Raw genomic sequence first — 14,326 nt, 5'->3', positions numbered from 1 at the left:
ACAAACATGTACAGTGACGTGGCTTCCTTTTGAAACTTGTAAATGTGTGTCGTCCATGTCTGTTTTTATGGAGAATGGTCATCAGGTAATGCTGATTTTTATTCGTTCAAGCATATGATTTTTGTGTACCTACTCTGCAGTACGTATTGACATGTTGAAGAAAAAATATAATTCTATACCTACAGATTTATTTCAATAATGACTACCTATACCATTATATCCCCCCCAAAAAACCATTCCATCGCTGGTGTTGAATACTGTTGGCTGGCGCTATCTAGTGGACAGTAAAGGTAAATGCATTTGTAAACGTCTATAGTTCACCTAACTAAATTGCCACACGCTTGAGTGTTCATGTTGGAGTCGTACTGAAAGTGGGCAATGTATCTAGGAGACAATGCACATTATGTTTTTGTTATATAGGAGAGAGTGGGGTAAGTTGTGCCAATTTTTACTTAAAGTGTCTTTTATGCAAGGAATGCCTCCAACTAAAATAGGCAGTATAGTTTAGGATGCTGTGCATCCCTGGGAGCAATCATTTGGGATCTTAAATAAACTGTTTAAAAAATACAGCTTTAGAAAAAAAAAAGTGGTTTTGTGGCACAACTTTCCCCTAGTGCAGGGTAAATTGTGCCATTGGTCAGAAATCAAAAAGTCAACTTGTGCCGTTGATAGCGGAAGTAAAAATGAGCATTTTAATCTCACAAACGACAATGCTATATAAAAGGAAGACAATTCAATACAAAAGTACTTGTTAATTTTTTATCAGATGCTCAGAACAAAATGAATATTCCAAAATGAGCACCTAACTGCATCTGCATCTGAATTATCTTCAAAAGATTCGCCCTACTACTGGACATTCCACTTGTCAATGCTGCAGGGGAATGTGAACTTGTGCTCCCTTCTAGCCCTACCACCAAGTCTATTTTTTCTTATCCATAATTCTTTTTATGGTCATACTGCAGATCTTCATCTGCTCTCTAACCTGACGTACAGTCTTCCCCTGTTCACTGCTCTTTGCAACTCCTCAAGAGAAGTTGAAACCCTGTCTTTCTTCCTTTTGTATCTGCGTGGCGTGATGGGTTTTGGTCTAAAATTAAGAATGACACCTAATTTACGTGATCAAATGAAACTTGCCCTGTGCCACAAAACCAGGTTTTTTTCTAAAGCTAAATTTCTCACAGTTTATTTAAGATCCAAAGTGATTGCTCCCAGTGATGCACAACATCCTAAACTATGTGTGCATATTTTAGTTGGAGACATTCCTGCCTGTGATCCCCTTGCTTAAAAGCCACTTTAAAGCGGAAGTCAACCCAAACATATTTTTTTCAAGAATATGTTCCCAGCAGGCCCACTAGTTGAAACACAGCATTCTGGTTGATTTTGCATTTGTGGAATATAAGTTAAGCAGCAAAATGCACTCGTTTTTAGCCATCTCTGGGGCGGCCATTTTGTCTTCTGTCTACTGAAAATGACATGACAACTGCTCACAACGACCAATCACGGCTGACCTGTTTTCTGAACCTGAGCCGTGATTGGTCGTTGTGAGCAGTTGTGATGTCACTTTCAGTCGACAGAAGACAAAATGGCCGCCCCCAGAGATGGCTAAAAACGAGTGGATTAACACTTATTCCACAAACGCAATATTTATCAGAATGCCTTGTTTCAACTAGTGGGCTTGCATAGAACATATTCTTGAAAAAAAAATGTTGAAGTTGACGTTCCCTTTAAGTAAAAATTGGCACTACTTACCCCACTCTCCCCTATGGTTTGTTTGGAGAGAAACAACGGTGAGGATTTTTCAAGAATTACATACCTGTAAAAAAAAAAAAGAAAATGAAAATTGTTGCCAAAACATGGTGTATAATTACAGTAGAATGTACAACAATGACATCCAAAACAGAAACACAGCAAATGTTCAGCTTTTACAAACATGCTGAGTTTTGTTTGAACAGTAATGTTTAAAATTGTGGTTTGTTTTGTTCAACAGCTTAGAACTTCACTCAGCGGCTTTCGTCATTACACTTGATGTGGTGACAGTTAGAAACTGCTTTTAATATGGCAAGTATATAGGCAATATTTTTTTGTTGCTGCTTGATACGTAACAGAGGAATAGTGCAAAGATTTATTGAAACGATAAAAAAATTAAATTAATTTGAGAACTGCTTTCTTTTGGGAGTGCTCAATAAGCGTCAATGTATAGCCACTTTATTGAACATTAATTGAACATTTCAGAAGGTGTACTTGTGCAAACATTATTTTCCCCAAAACAAAAAAGACTACTTCGTCCAGTCCCTTTACAACCAAATTCATGTATGTTCGCAAGCTTGTTTGTTGCTTCACTAATCGTATGATACTCTACTGTAAATACAGTGCAAAAAACAGTTTTATATACTTTCCCCTTCATCCTAGACTCCTCAATCACACAACACACCTGACACTTTTCTCCACCCGTTCCAACTTGCTTGTATCCATTTCTTCACCTCCTTCTCTGGGCACCCTATCATAGGCGTTCACTCGCTTCATAAACGCACAAAGCATTCCTTATGACCTTCGCTGTACTTCTTCATCGATACCCTCAAGGCAAATATTGCATTTGCGTTACTCTTCCTAGTCATAAAAAAAATACTGTTTGTCAAAAATACTCACTTCTGTCCTCAGTCTGGCTTCCACAATTCTTTCCATAACTTAATTGTGTGACTCATCAAATTGATTCCTCTGTAGGTCCCACAACTCTGTGCATCACCCTTGGCGCCCAAGCGCACTTTTGACCACAGGCATTTTCTCACCCTATGAAACAAACAACCTCGTCAAAAAGTTTCTGTACTCTGCCTTTTTTTTTAAATTCCTCAACCCCAACAGAGTTATCAGAGTTACCATCCCATGCTGTCTAGCTACATTCCCCGCCTATGACTCACTACCTTACAGTGAATAACCTACTTCAGATGACGCCTGCACGAGATGTAATTCAGTTGTGTGCTTCTATCTCCGCTCGTAGGTCACCATATGTTACGGCCTCTTCTGGAAAAAAGTATTCAATACAGCCATTTCCATTCCTTTGTTAAAGTCCACAACCATCTGCCCCTCCAGGTTCCTTTCCTGCATATCAAATTCACCATCACTTCTTTGTCACGCCTGTTTCATTCACCAACATGTCCATTACAACCTGCACAAATCTAGTCTCTCTCTGCCTGGGATGCTCAGCTATTTTGTCGAGCTGTTTCCAGAATTTTTTATTTATTTTTTTATCTCAGCTTTGGGGCATCCATGCATCCATCCAACCGCTTATCCTCACGAGGATCGCGGGCATGCTGGAGCCTATCTCAGCTGTCTATGGGCAGGGTACACCCTGAACTGGCTGCCAGCCAGTCCCACAAAGACAAACAAACATTTGCACCGACAATCACACCTAAGGGCAATTTAACGTGTCCAATTAACCTACCATGCATGTTTTGGGAATGTGGGAGGAAAACAGAGTACCCGGAGAAAACCCACACAGGCACGCGAGAACATGCAAACTCCGCACAGGAAGGTCGAACCCATGACCTCTGCACTGTGAGGCGGACGTGCTAAACAGTCGACCACCGTGCCACCTTAGCTTTGGGGCATAACCACGAATTACATTATACATAACACCCTTTATTTCAAGTTTCAGCCTCATCACTCTATCCGACACTCCATTCACTTGCAGGACACTCTTAACTAATCCCTACGCAATTTCTCTTTCCATCTACACCATGGTAAAACAATTTTAAGACTGCCCCGAAGCTTCTAGCTTCACTGCCTCTCCACCAGATCTCCTGAGCACAATCTACACTGTAAAAAAATCGAGTGATATATACTTGAAAAAAGCTAGTAAAGTTTTTTCACTCAGAAATTTTAAGCAAATTTTACTTGCCTATCCTCAGCTAACTGAACAGGAATTACTCAAGTAACATTTACTTTCAAATACCTATTATCCATCCATCCATCCATCATCCAATCCGCTTAACCTCACAAGGGTCACGGGTGTGCTGGAGCCTATCCCAGCTGTCCTTGGGCAGTTCAAATACCTATTATATATTATTTATTTATAATATTTTCTACTAACCATCGGTGTCAAATCCAGGTCCAGAAAGTAAAAACTGGTAAATGGAATGCAACTTATAGTACTCAAAGCGCTTCACACATACCTCATTTTACCTACTGATGATGCAGCATCAGTAGCAATTGGGGGTTCAGTATGTCAAGGATACTTCAACATGGTCACAATGGCGTCGGATGGAAACCACAACCTCAGGTTTGCGAAACAACCACTCGACCACTAAGCCATGCCACCCCCTTCATTGTCAGACTTAAACCAGCCACAGTTTGGCTTTAGCCACAGGTGTTTCTACTCGAGGAGCTCCTTCTGTAAAAGCACCCGTGGCTAAAGCCGAACTTTGGCTGGATTTTTACTTTCTGGACCTGGATCTGACACCTCTGCTAGTAACTATGACTGGGTTGAATTATATGATAAATCTTAGTTAAAAACAACTACATCAAAAATCACTACTTTTCTCTTGCAATAACATAAATTCAATGATTACAGCATCGCGAGTATACAAAAAAAAGAAACAGTTGTGATTAAACAATGTGGGAAAACAACCTTACTCTATGTACACAGTTGTAAAACTGAGCACATTTTCTGAGTAAATCTTACCAGATAATGTAATTTACATTTACGTCAATAAATATGGTAAAAAAAACATTACCGGTAAAATTCAAGTAGTTTACTTTCCGTAATTATTTAAAGTACATATGGATAACTGAAAAACTGTAGTGAATGTAATTATGAAATAGAAGTAATATTTACAGGGCTGAAAGAAAAAAAAAGTGTAATCAGTGTACTTTTATACTGAGACCTAAGGTGAGGTTGGATGAACAGGATAAGCAATATCTTAGATAATGATGTCTAAGAACCCGCTTTCCACCTCTCCTTAGTCTTTGACCTACAATAGCTGAATTTCCACCGCCACCCTGGAGGGTTAACAGCGCCAATGGCGGTCATTGTTAAGGCCGCGACCAAGCCTGTATGGAATTCTTAAAATGAACGCTCATAACTGCTTAGTTTTAAGCCCCGGCCTAGTTTGCACTGGCCTACAGTGGTGCATCCACCTTTGATAAGATGCTAACTGCATTCATTGTCTGTAGTTGGCATTATAACATACATTTAGTTAGTATTGAGATACATTTGCGCGACCCTTGTGAGGATAAGCGGTATGGATAATGAATGAATGAATGAATGAGATACATTTATATGACTCAAAAAGAGAGGCTTACCAGGTAGTGAAAAGTGTTATCTTTTAAGCATAGTCTATTTCGGCCACCAGTTTAATTCAATTGGTCGGGTAAATTATCATTTTAGATGTCCATGTGTGCCTTGTCAGATGTTTGTGTTATGATAAACTTGGAACAATCATACCTGTATATGAGAAGCAATGGTGTCTTCGTTTCTGTTTTATGGCCTCCATTCCAGTAGGGGGCAGCAGGGTTGCTTCCCCAAAACTGTTGTCTGCCAATTTCTACAAGGTGCGGCAGTGAAAAAAAGTCAAGGGATCTTTGTGTACCCGAATGGCCGTACACATAGTCCCACCTCACCGAGTGACAGCTAATATTTAGATGCGGATATTTTTAAGGTTACGTACCTCGGTAATGTATTAGGTAGTTCGAGAGTCTCCGAGTTGCTACATCGAAACAGGCTTAAACCAAACATATTTGCCCTCCACCGGAAAACACACAGAGACGCTAACGTTGGGTGCTAATGCTAGGAGAGCTAGCAGTTCCCGCTGAGACCTAGATTCGACTTGGTTGATATTTTAACAGCAACAACACGATGGCCGATGTCGACAAACTCAACATAGACAGCATAATTCAACGTCTCCTAGAAGGCAAGTAATTTTATTTCCAAAATGTTCTTAACCTCCTTGACAATGGTAGCGCACATTCGAATAAGCAGGTTTGTCAACAGTTTTAGGAGCCTTCCAAATCCAACCCGGTGTTGATTTGCGACATTCCCTACCACACACTTCTAACTTCTGATGCGTTCGTTTCATACAGTAAGCGCATCATATGACGTTTGTGGCATATTTTGTGTTTACAGTGAGAGGCGCTAAACCTGGCAAGAATGTTCAACTGCAGGAGAATGAGATTCGTGGATTGTGCCTGAAATCTAGGGAAATCTTCCTGAGTCAACCCATTCTTTTAGAGCTTGAGGCCCCTCTCAAGATCTGCGGTAAGATTCTACGAGAAAACGGAGCTAGTTTTGTGTTGTGTTATACACACTCAAAAGAAACTTCCGTTGTGTATCACTATTAACTAATCACTCTCTCTTTCTGTGTTAGGTGACATCCACGGGCAATACTATGATTTGCTGAGGCTGTTTGAGTATGGGGGCTTTCCCCCAGAAAGCAACTACCTATTTTTGGGCGACTACGTGGACAGGGGGAAGCAGTCTCTGGAAACCATCTGTCTTCTGCTTGCCTACAAAATCAAGTACCCCGAGAACTTCTTCCTGTTGAGGGGGAACCATGAGTGTGCTTCAATCAACAGAATATATGGCTTTTATGATGAGTGTTAGTCATCTTGTATACTATCCGTTAAGCAAACTTTTCTTTCCACACAGTGAAATGACAAGTTTGTGAAGTTTGTGCTCTGATTTCTGATTATTATTTGAATGTTCTTGTTTTTCTTCATGTTCTAGGCAAAAGAAGGTACAACATCAAGCTCTGGAAGACTTTTACAGACTGTTTTAACTGCCTCCCTATTGCCGCCATCGTGGATGAGAAGATCTTTTGCTGTCACGGAGGTGGGTTTTTGTTGTCTGAGCCAAAATAATTAATTCAAAGAGCAGATTGTTTTATCAAAAAACAAATAATTAAAATAAAACTGTTCCAGACAACAGGTTTTAGTCCTTGCAAAGTCATCACCCATTTATGGTGAGGAAAGTTGGGTGAAAGTTGCAACAAGTACTAACTAGACTAACAAAAAAAGCATGATTCAGGGCTCTTGTCTTGACAGTGACTAATAGCAATGTCCCAAAAATTCAACCATTAAAATTTAGAATTAAAAGTGCATTTTCCGTTTCAGGTCAAAAGACTTTTGTCACTGAAACAATATGGCCGAAATAGGATGTTGTGATGATGCAAACAAAAATCTTTAAAGAAAGCGCGGGCAGTGTTGCCACAACTATCCTGCACTCTGCCAGAGTGCTGTTGGTGTCTCCCACTGGACCCCATAGAATTCGCATGAGGTCGGCGTCTTAGTGCAACATGGCTTCAACATCTGCCATCATGGCCACAGGTTCTTGGCGGAATCTGGTGATAACTCTGGTGGGGTCTTCTTGCCCCTGAAGAAGCTCTCCATTCAGCGTGCTTCCTTGATAGAAATTGCCACAGTGAAACACCAACACACGTTTTTTAGGATGCTATGCAATGGTGTGGAATGTACCAAACTCTTCCATCATTGTGGCCCAATTCTGTTGCAGAAACATTCACTGCATACTAGGGGTGTAAGGGCACGCTAAATCACATTTCGGTTCGGTTTCTTGGAAACTTTGATTCGGTATATTTTCGGTACAAAAAAAAAAAAATTTTTTTCTTGAATGTGTTTATTTTGAAAAGATGACAAGTAAATTTTGTCATTTTTTTTATATTATATATTTTTTTAAATAAGAGCGAACCAATCGGGTGACATTCTAAGAAATTACACCAGAATAAAAAATACACTAACAATAAAGATCTCTTAATTTTGTAAGTTATTAAGACACTGAAATCTTTAAATACTCAGCAGCACATCTAAGTATTCAAGTTAAAGTTGTCATTACAGTACATATACACTTTTTGTGATGAAACAAAATACATACAATAACAGTTACAATTATTGCTAACTGTATTAAAACTCTTTTTCCAATGAAATACAGTAACTTTAAAGTCTTTATGAAATTCTTTACACTTTTCAAGCATTGAAACCTTTGAACGTTCAACAGCATATTGCAACGAATTGGGTTATCTGTGTTGTGGTCGGATTTGTGTTTTGCTGAGTTGTGATGTTTCCGAGGTTCATGAATGCATCGTACGGCTAGCGAGAGTAGTAGCGGAGAACGAAGAACAGAGCTGTTGTTCTTTGTTTTTGGCTAAAAATACTGCTTGCTTCCTCGTCTGAGAAACATTCAAAGTCGGATACTCGTTATTATGTTAGACGTGTTACGTGCCTTTCCCCATCTGCGATTTTAACAGGAAAGCTAGAATGTTCTTAAACGGGTGACCGCAGTGTACGGGGGACCCTCGAGCTCTGGCTTGTTTGCGTATGCCATTATAATGCCATTTATCCATGCGTTTATGATTTATCACGGCTTCTGGCGTCCTGGCTCCTATAGTGTCGCAGCCCACCTCTCCCGCGTGCAACAGTCAATAGCGCCCGTGCGTGAGCTCGCGCTAATAAGTGGACCGAACCGAAAGCAAGTGGACCGAACCGAACATGCCATACCGAAACGTATTAATACACCCACGTGTACCCTTACACCCCTACTGCATACCCCTTTTCAATCATAGCAGCCATAAAGCTCACATTATCATCACAATACAAATTGAAGAGTTTCCTTTTCAGAATCATTGCTCGCTGTTCTGCTATGACCCTGGTTTGGGGCATTCAGAAGTCCTTTTTCTTCATTGGTAAGCCAGTAATGTAATGTCTGTCAATTATCCAGGTGGACTGTGGTACACTGTCCGTGAACTAATGTCCAGCTGTCCATATTGACTGGCTTTGGGGAAGTCATACTTGAATTGCTGATTCCATATTTCATCTAATCTGGCCACAGATACTCTTTGTGACATGACACTTGTCATACCATTTCTTGCAACCGTTTTCCCTTATTGCAGTGTTTCTCAACCTTTATTGGGCCATGATACATATTTCAGATCGGAAAAAAATCTCACGGCACACCACATAGCAAAACGCTTCACAAAAACCGGCTATACAGGGTCATTATGTACCTGCTGTCATCTAGTGGAAGAACGTTTTATTGTTTTGCCAGATTATTAATTTTTTTTTTTGTCAAAATAATTTATTGATATTGGTTAATTTTCAGCAGCACACCTGATGTTCTCACACGGCACACTAATGTGCCACAGCACCCTGGTTGAGATTCATTGCCTTAGTGGTCCATTCACTGCCCATCCTTGGGTTGTTTTTACAGCATATAGTCTGTCATTCACAGTCCTGATGATCTCTTCCATTTCCATTGCTTTCGGCACGTTTTGCTGCAGCTTTAGCTTCCAATGTTTCAGCTTGATGCATAGTTTCCCATTCTATTGCTGCTGTTTTTAAGCTCATGTTCATGTATGATGAATCTGTCAAATGACCAGGGTTTGCATTTGACGATTTAGAATTCCTGGATGTTGCCACTGATATGCTGTCAAAAGGCGAAACGTTTTCTTTGGCTTCATTTGATACTTTTGTATGGTTAGGTGCATGTTTTAGCCAAGCACTAACTCATGCAATAACATTTCTGAACCTGTTCAACTTTGGTACATACCACATCTGTTGATCATCATCTGTGTCCTTATCTGACTTCAATGTGTCGCAACAGTCCTTTACAGTGATATTCAGCTGATGAACCTCTTCCAATAGCTCCTCAAACTCAGCATACAATTTATTTTCGACAAAGTCCCCACTGGAATCTGCGTCCATCAAATCATTTTGCTCTGCTTCTTAGTTATTTGTTTTGACTTGGCTTCCCTTAAATTTGTTGTTCTTTCTAATAGTTGTTCCAACATAGCTTCTGTTGCTTCATCTGTAGGTTCCACTTGTTGGTTGTCTATTGTAGGTTTTCAATCTTTATGATGAAAGATGAAAGCCTAGTTAGCCGCTGTTAGCTCCTCAATCAGCACAGTCTTTTTCTTGTCATCATGAGCGCTGATGGATGCTGAGCAGAGCGAAGTTGGGAGGTAGGGAAACGCGCCCAAAATGAAAAACAGCCTTACTTCCAGTGCTATGTTGATGAATTTTTATCAAATTCAAATGATACGTCCTTTTTAAAAAAAAAACAAACAAACAAAAAAAACCTCGTCCACAAAATGGGCGGACGGGCGGACCATTCCATCCCTAGGACTGAATGCCCATCTCTGATAAACGTATTTCATACTTCCCAGGAATCCAGCATTTTTTTTGTGTGAAATCTGATGAGTAAAATTAACAGAAGGCATTGTGCCTAAGAAAACTAAAATAAACATTGGTTTTTGTTTCGTATTTTTATTAACCATTGTTTATCCAAAATGTTTTGCTTTGCTTCACTAGTATCTATACTGTACCATAATTTCATCCATCCTTCCATTATCTGAACCGCTTATCCTCCTAAAACAGAAACTAAATCCTTAGAGATTAGGAGGAACATTCTTTAAGCACTGTAATGTAATATATTGTAATGAACTGGGTTGTGTTTTATTGTTATATACGTATTGCCATTGAGGGGTTGTGGCGAACATGTCAAGTTCTGTTATTTTGAGTGCTCCTGTTTCCAAGTTCCACTACGCGTCATTCTGTTTGCGAGTGTCGGAACCAGATGCTAGGTTCTGACCAAACGCGAAATGCCATGTCTTCCTACCTGTCTTGCGTGCTTTTCTTCACGCGGGAACTACTCAGGTGTTGCTTCAAGTGGAGAAGAGGAGGTACTCCTCCTTTTCCTTCAACATAAAAAATGGTCAACATGGCTAATAACTGGCGGTTGTGTAATTGGGCTGCTAAATGCTCTCTTGGTTGACAGTTCAACTTCCTTGCTCTCCTTTCTCCAAGCCTGCGACCTTTTTGGCTCAATCCCGGCCAATATTGGAAGCAAATATTTATTTAACGTGTTCAAGACATTCCTTACAGGAAGCATTTAACCTGATGCGCAAAGAATGCACAATGGCGTAAAATGGCTTGATCGGTTTTAGCGGATACCTTTGTACTGACCCGGTCGGGGAACCTCTCTCACTACATGATGGCCCAAAAGACTCTCAGCCACTTCCGCCTTCTGTCCTTGTATTTGTGCAACTTTTTTTTTTGTGCAACAGCCGATGCTGCACGCCAGCCCCATCTGACACAGAGTTGTAGCTTGCTTGCTGCTTTTTCAAATTTATTTTTACCGGTATTTGTTTTTATTGCCAAGTACACATACTCTGAAATTATGGTCTCAAATTATTGCTGGCTAAATTTCACGGTGTGGTAGTGGTACTGGTACTTGGTGCAACACTACCCTGGACTAGTTGCCAGTCAATCACAAGGCTGAATTGGCTGCTTCCTTACTTTTAAAATGGTTGAAAGTTTTTAAGTTGCCATGACATGTCCACAAGAAAGCATAACCTTTTGTAGTCTGCTGCCTCGGCTCTGACGGCAATAACAATTTCCTGCAGTTTTGTTTTAAAACAAACATAACACGTAGTTACATTGACGTCAGTCTTTTTCATCTGTCCTTGACTGACATCTGTGCAGTTTGCCAACTGAAGTGAAGCGGACATTGCCAGTATAGCAGTGTTTATTTGTACTTACTATCTGCTCTTTTTGTACAGGACTTTCTCCTGACCTGCAGTCCATGGAGCAGATCAGACGCATCATGCGCCCCACTGACGTCCCCGACCAAGGCCTGCTCTGTGACTTGCTCTGGTCTGATCCAGACAAGGATGTGTTGGGCTGGGGGGAGAATGACCGAGGTGTATCATTTACCTTTGGCTCAGAGGTGGTGGCCAAGTTTCTGCATAAGCATGACCTGGATCTCATCTGTCGTGCCCATCAGGTAACTTTAGGACCATATAAATGTGATGGGGATCAATATTCAGTGGTATATCACCTTGTAACTGCTACCCTTCATTAGCTTCAATGGTGTGTCTATTGGCCTTCAATAATATGGATTTCAAAGTGTTTTGTGTAGTTGACAGAACTCTGAATAGTTTCACATTTCCGGCTGTCTTTGTTGCAGGTTGTTGAGGATGGCTATGAGTTTTTTGCCAAAAGGCAGCTTGTCACTCTGTTCTCTGCACCAAATTATTGTGGGGAGTTTGACAATGCTGGCGCAATGATGAGTGTGGATGAGACCCTCATGTGTTCTTTTCAGGTAAGGTGCTGCGGCATTTTGTGGTATTTATTTATTTGTCACGCCAAATTTGCTGTAAAAATATGTGCAGTGGCGCCTTGACTTGGGTTGGTGACCCCTGAGTTACCGTATACCAAAACTCAACACATCCAGATGCACACAGAGACTATCCAACAAAGTTCCTGATGTCTCTCATTTGGCCACACCCCTTTTAAAGACAATCCCTAGGCCACACGCGCTTTAAAGGTACTGGTACACAGCTCAGGTGAAGTTGTCCCAACGTATACAGTAGTAACACTTTTACAAAGTAGGAAAAAAGTTTATTTTTGCATTCACTCATTGTTTTTATACAATAATGCGCTATTTTTCTTTCTTTGAAAAGATGTAACAAACCAATTGTGGTGGTTTTTGGAGGCTTGGAAAGGATGAATGGAATTTCAGTTATCTGGGGGAATACTGATTTCCAAAACTGGGCATTTTACTAAAAATTGAGCGTCTGTTATTCATCATCCGTCTGCAGCGTGGGTACCCTTCCGTCGTCTGTCATTCGCCTTTTTGCTGTGGGCGGGAGTGAATAGTACCCGCTCATAGGCCGGTCCGCTTCTGATTTTAAACTGGCTTCCGTCAGCGTTTCTAAACTAAAAAAAAATTATTTTATTTTTTTAAATTGACCATCCAATCAGTGCGCGCTGTGTGCGGGGTCCCTCCCGGTCTGTCACATAGACGGAATGCCCAGCTCTGCTGATTTGATTAAATTGACTAAATTGAGTGACGATCTTGGTCTAGGAATGAATTAAACTCACAAGTCAAGGTACCACTGAACCAACATAACAAACATAGTAGCTAGGCTTTTTTTTGGTTTGAAGCAATCTGTTTTAATTTAAATCAGATGATTATTCCTCTTTGATGATGTGATAATCTACAAATGTACATCAAGTAATGACTTAAAGCGGAAGTCAAGCCAAACATATTTTTTTTCAAGAATATGTTCCCAGCAGGCCCACTAGTTGAAACACGGCATTCTGATTAATTTTGCCTTTGTGGAATGTAAGTTAAGCAGCAAAATGCACTCGTTTTTGTCCTCTGTCGACTGAAAATGACATCACAACTGCTCACAACGACCAATCATGGCTGACCTGTTTTCTGAATCTGAACCGTGATTAGTCGCTGTGAGCAGTTGTGATGTCATTTTCAGTCGACAGAAGACAAAAACGAGTGCATTTTGCTGCTTAACTTACATTCCACAAAGGCAAAATTAATCAGAATGCCGTGTTTCAACTAGTGGGCCTGCTGGGAACACATTCTTGAAAAAAAAAAAAGAATGTTTGGGTTGACTTCCGCTTTAAGTAGTGCTCGTTTAAATGCTCTATTTGCCCTCATACTTCTTCTACATTCAACTCAGATTTTGAAACCAGCTGAGAAGAAGAAGCCCAATGGCAGCCGTCCGGTCACTCCTCCTCGCAATATGGTCACCAAGCAAGCAAAGAAATAAAGTGTGGGCTGGACGTGAGGCGGTCACTACTGTTCTTCTTTTGTCCTTTGCATTTGAGGGATTGGTTAACCTTCATGTTGCCAGTACTGTAAAGATGTCCACTCCCACCCTTTGAAAGCAAAATATGTTGTCGTTTTGTCCACAGGGGTAAATTGATACGTCACCATGAAAACCTCAGGTGTTTTGCACTCCATTTTGCAGCTACTCTTTGCCACATATGACTGTTCAATCATGAAAATCGTTACAATAATGCTACTTTATGCACAGGAATGCCTTGTTTATAGCTGTGCACAATTTTCACAGTTTTTTCATGTCATGTTTATTCCAGTAATGGATATCAATGGCCACAAATGATAGAGACAGTCACAAACACCACTTTACTGTAAAATTCAAAATCTATTTACAGTCAGTGTCTTGGAACATTGACACATTGTATCATCTCTTCACATTTTTATTCAAGTCTTGTGCTAATTGAAATGACTAAGCAAGCTCTCTTTTAATGTCTAAATCTTTCTAATAAACTTTGAGTGTATTTAAGAGAATATAGAGGTGAATATCATTTAGTTTTTTTTAATGCATCTGCTTCCTAGTGTTACCTTCCCTATCATGTTACAAATGCAATACAACAGCATTCAAGTGCCATGTATGTCTTGGAGCAGTTCAAAACCAATATTTATCTAATAAACAAAACTTTTAACACTTCATACTCAACAGAGCTGCTGATTATTACCTATGCTACTATGTGCAGATTG

General features: G+C 40.2%; 2 protein-coding genes across 2 annotated transcripts in view; one reads left to right on the top strand and one right to left on the bottom strand.

Moving 5' to 3' along the window:
- The window catches only part of cux2b (cut-like homeobox 2b), a 126,427-nt gene extending 116,607 nt beyond the window's left edge, over nucleotides 1–9,820 (bottom strand). Inside the window, exon 1 of the mRNA XM_086029890.1 lies at nucleotides 9,551–9,820. The gene's annotated coding sequence lies outside the window, so the exon portion shown is untranslated. The remainder of the gene's footprint in view (nucleotides 1–9,550) is intronic.
- Nucleotides 5,531–14,276, top strand: LOC147147837 (serine/threonine-protein phosphatase PP1-gamma catalytic subunit A). The gene is made up of 7 exons (XM_086029898.1): nucleotides 5,531–5,906; nucleotides 6,119–6,250; nucleotides 6,360–6,590; nucleotides 6,719–6,823; nucleotides 11,562–11,785; nucleotides 11,969–12,103; nucleotides 13,485–14,276. The coding sequence occupies exons 1-7, from the start codon at nucleotides 5,852–5,854 to the stop codon at nucleotides 13,572–13,574; spliced, it is 972 nt and encodes a 323-aa protein (XP_085886024.1). The 5' UTR covers nucleotides 5,531–5,851; the 3' UTR covers nucleotides 13,575–14,276.
- Nucleotides 14,277–14,326: the final 50 nt, after the last annotated feature.

The sequence above is a fragment of the Filicampus tigris genome, chromosome 5, assembly GCF_054856515.1.
Source record: "Filicampus tigris isolate MCC_2025a chromosome 5, RoL_Ftig_1.0, whole genome shotgun sequence".
In the NCBI taxonomy this organism is placed as follows: Eukaryota; Metazoa; Chordata; class Actinopteri; order Syngnathiformes; family Syngnathidae; genus Filicampus; species Filicampus tigris.
The sequence above is the reverse complement of the archived record's forward strand: the minus strand, read 5'-3'. Positions and strand labels throughout refer to the sequence as shown.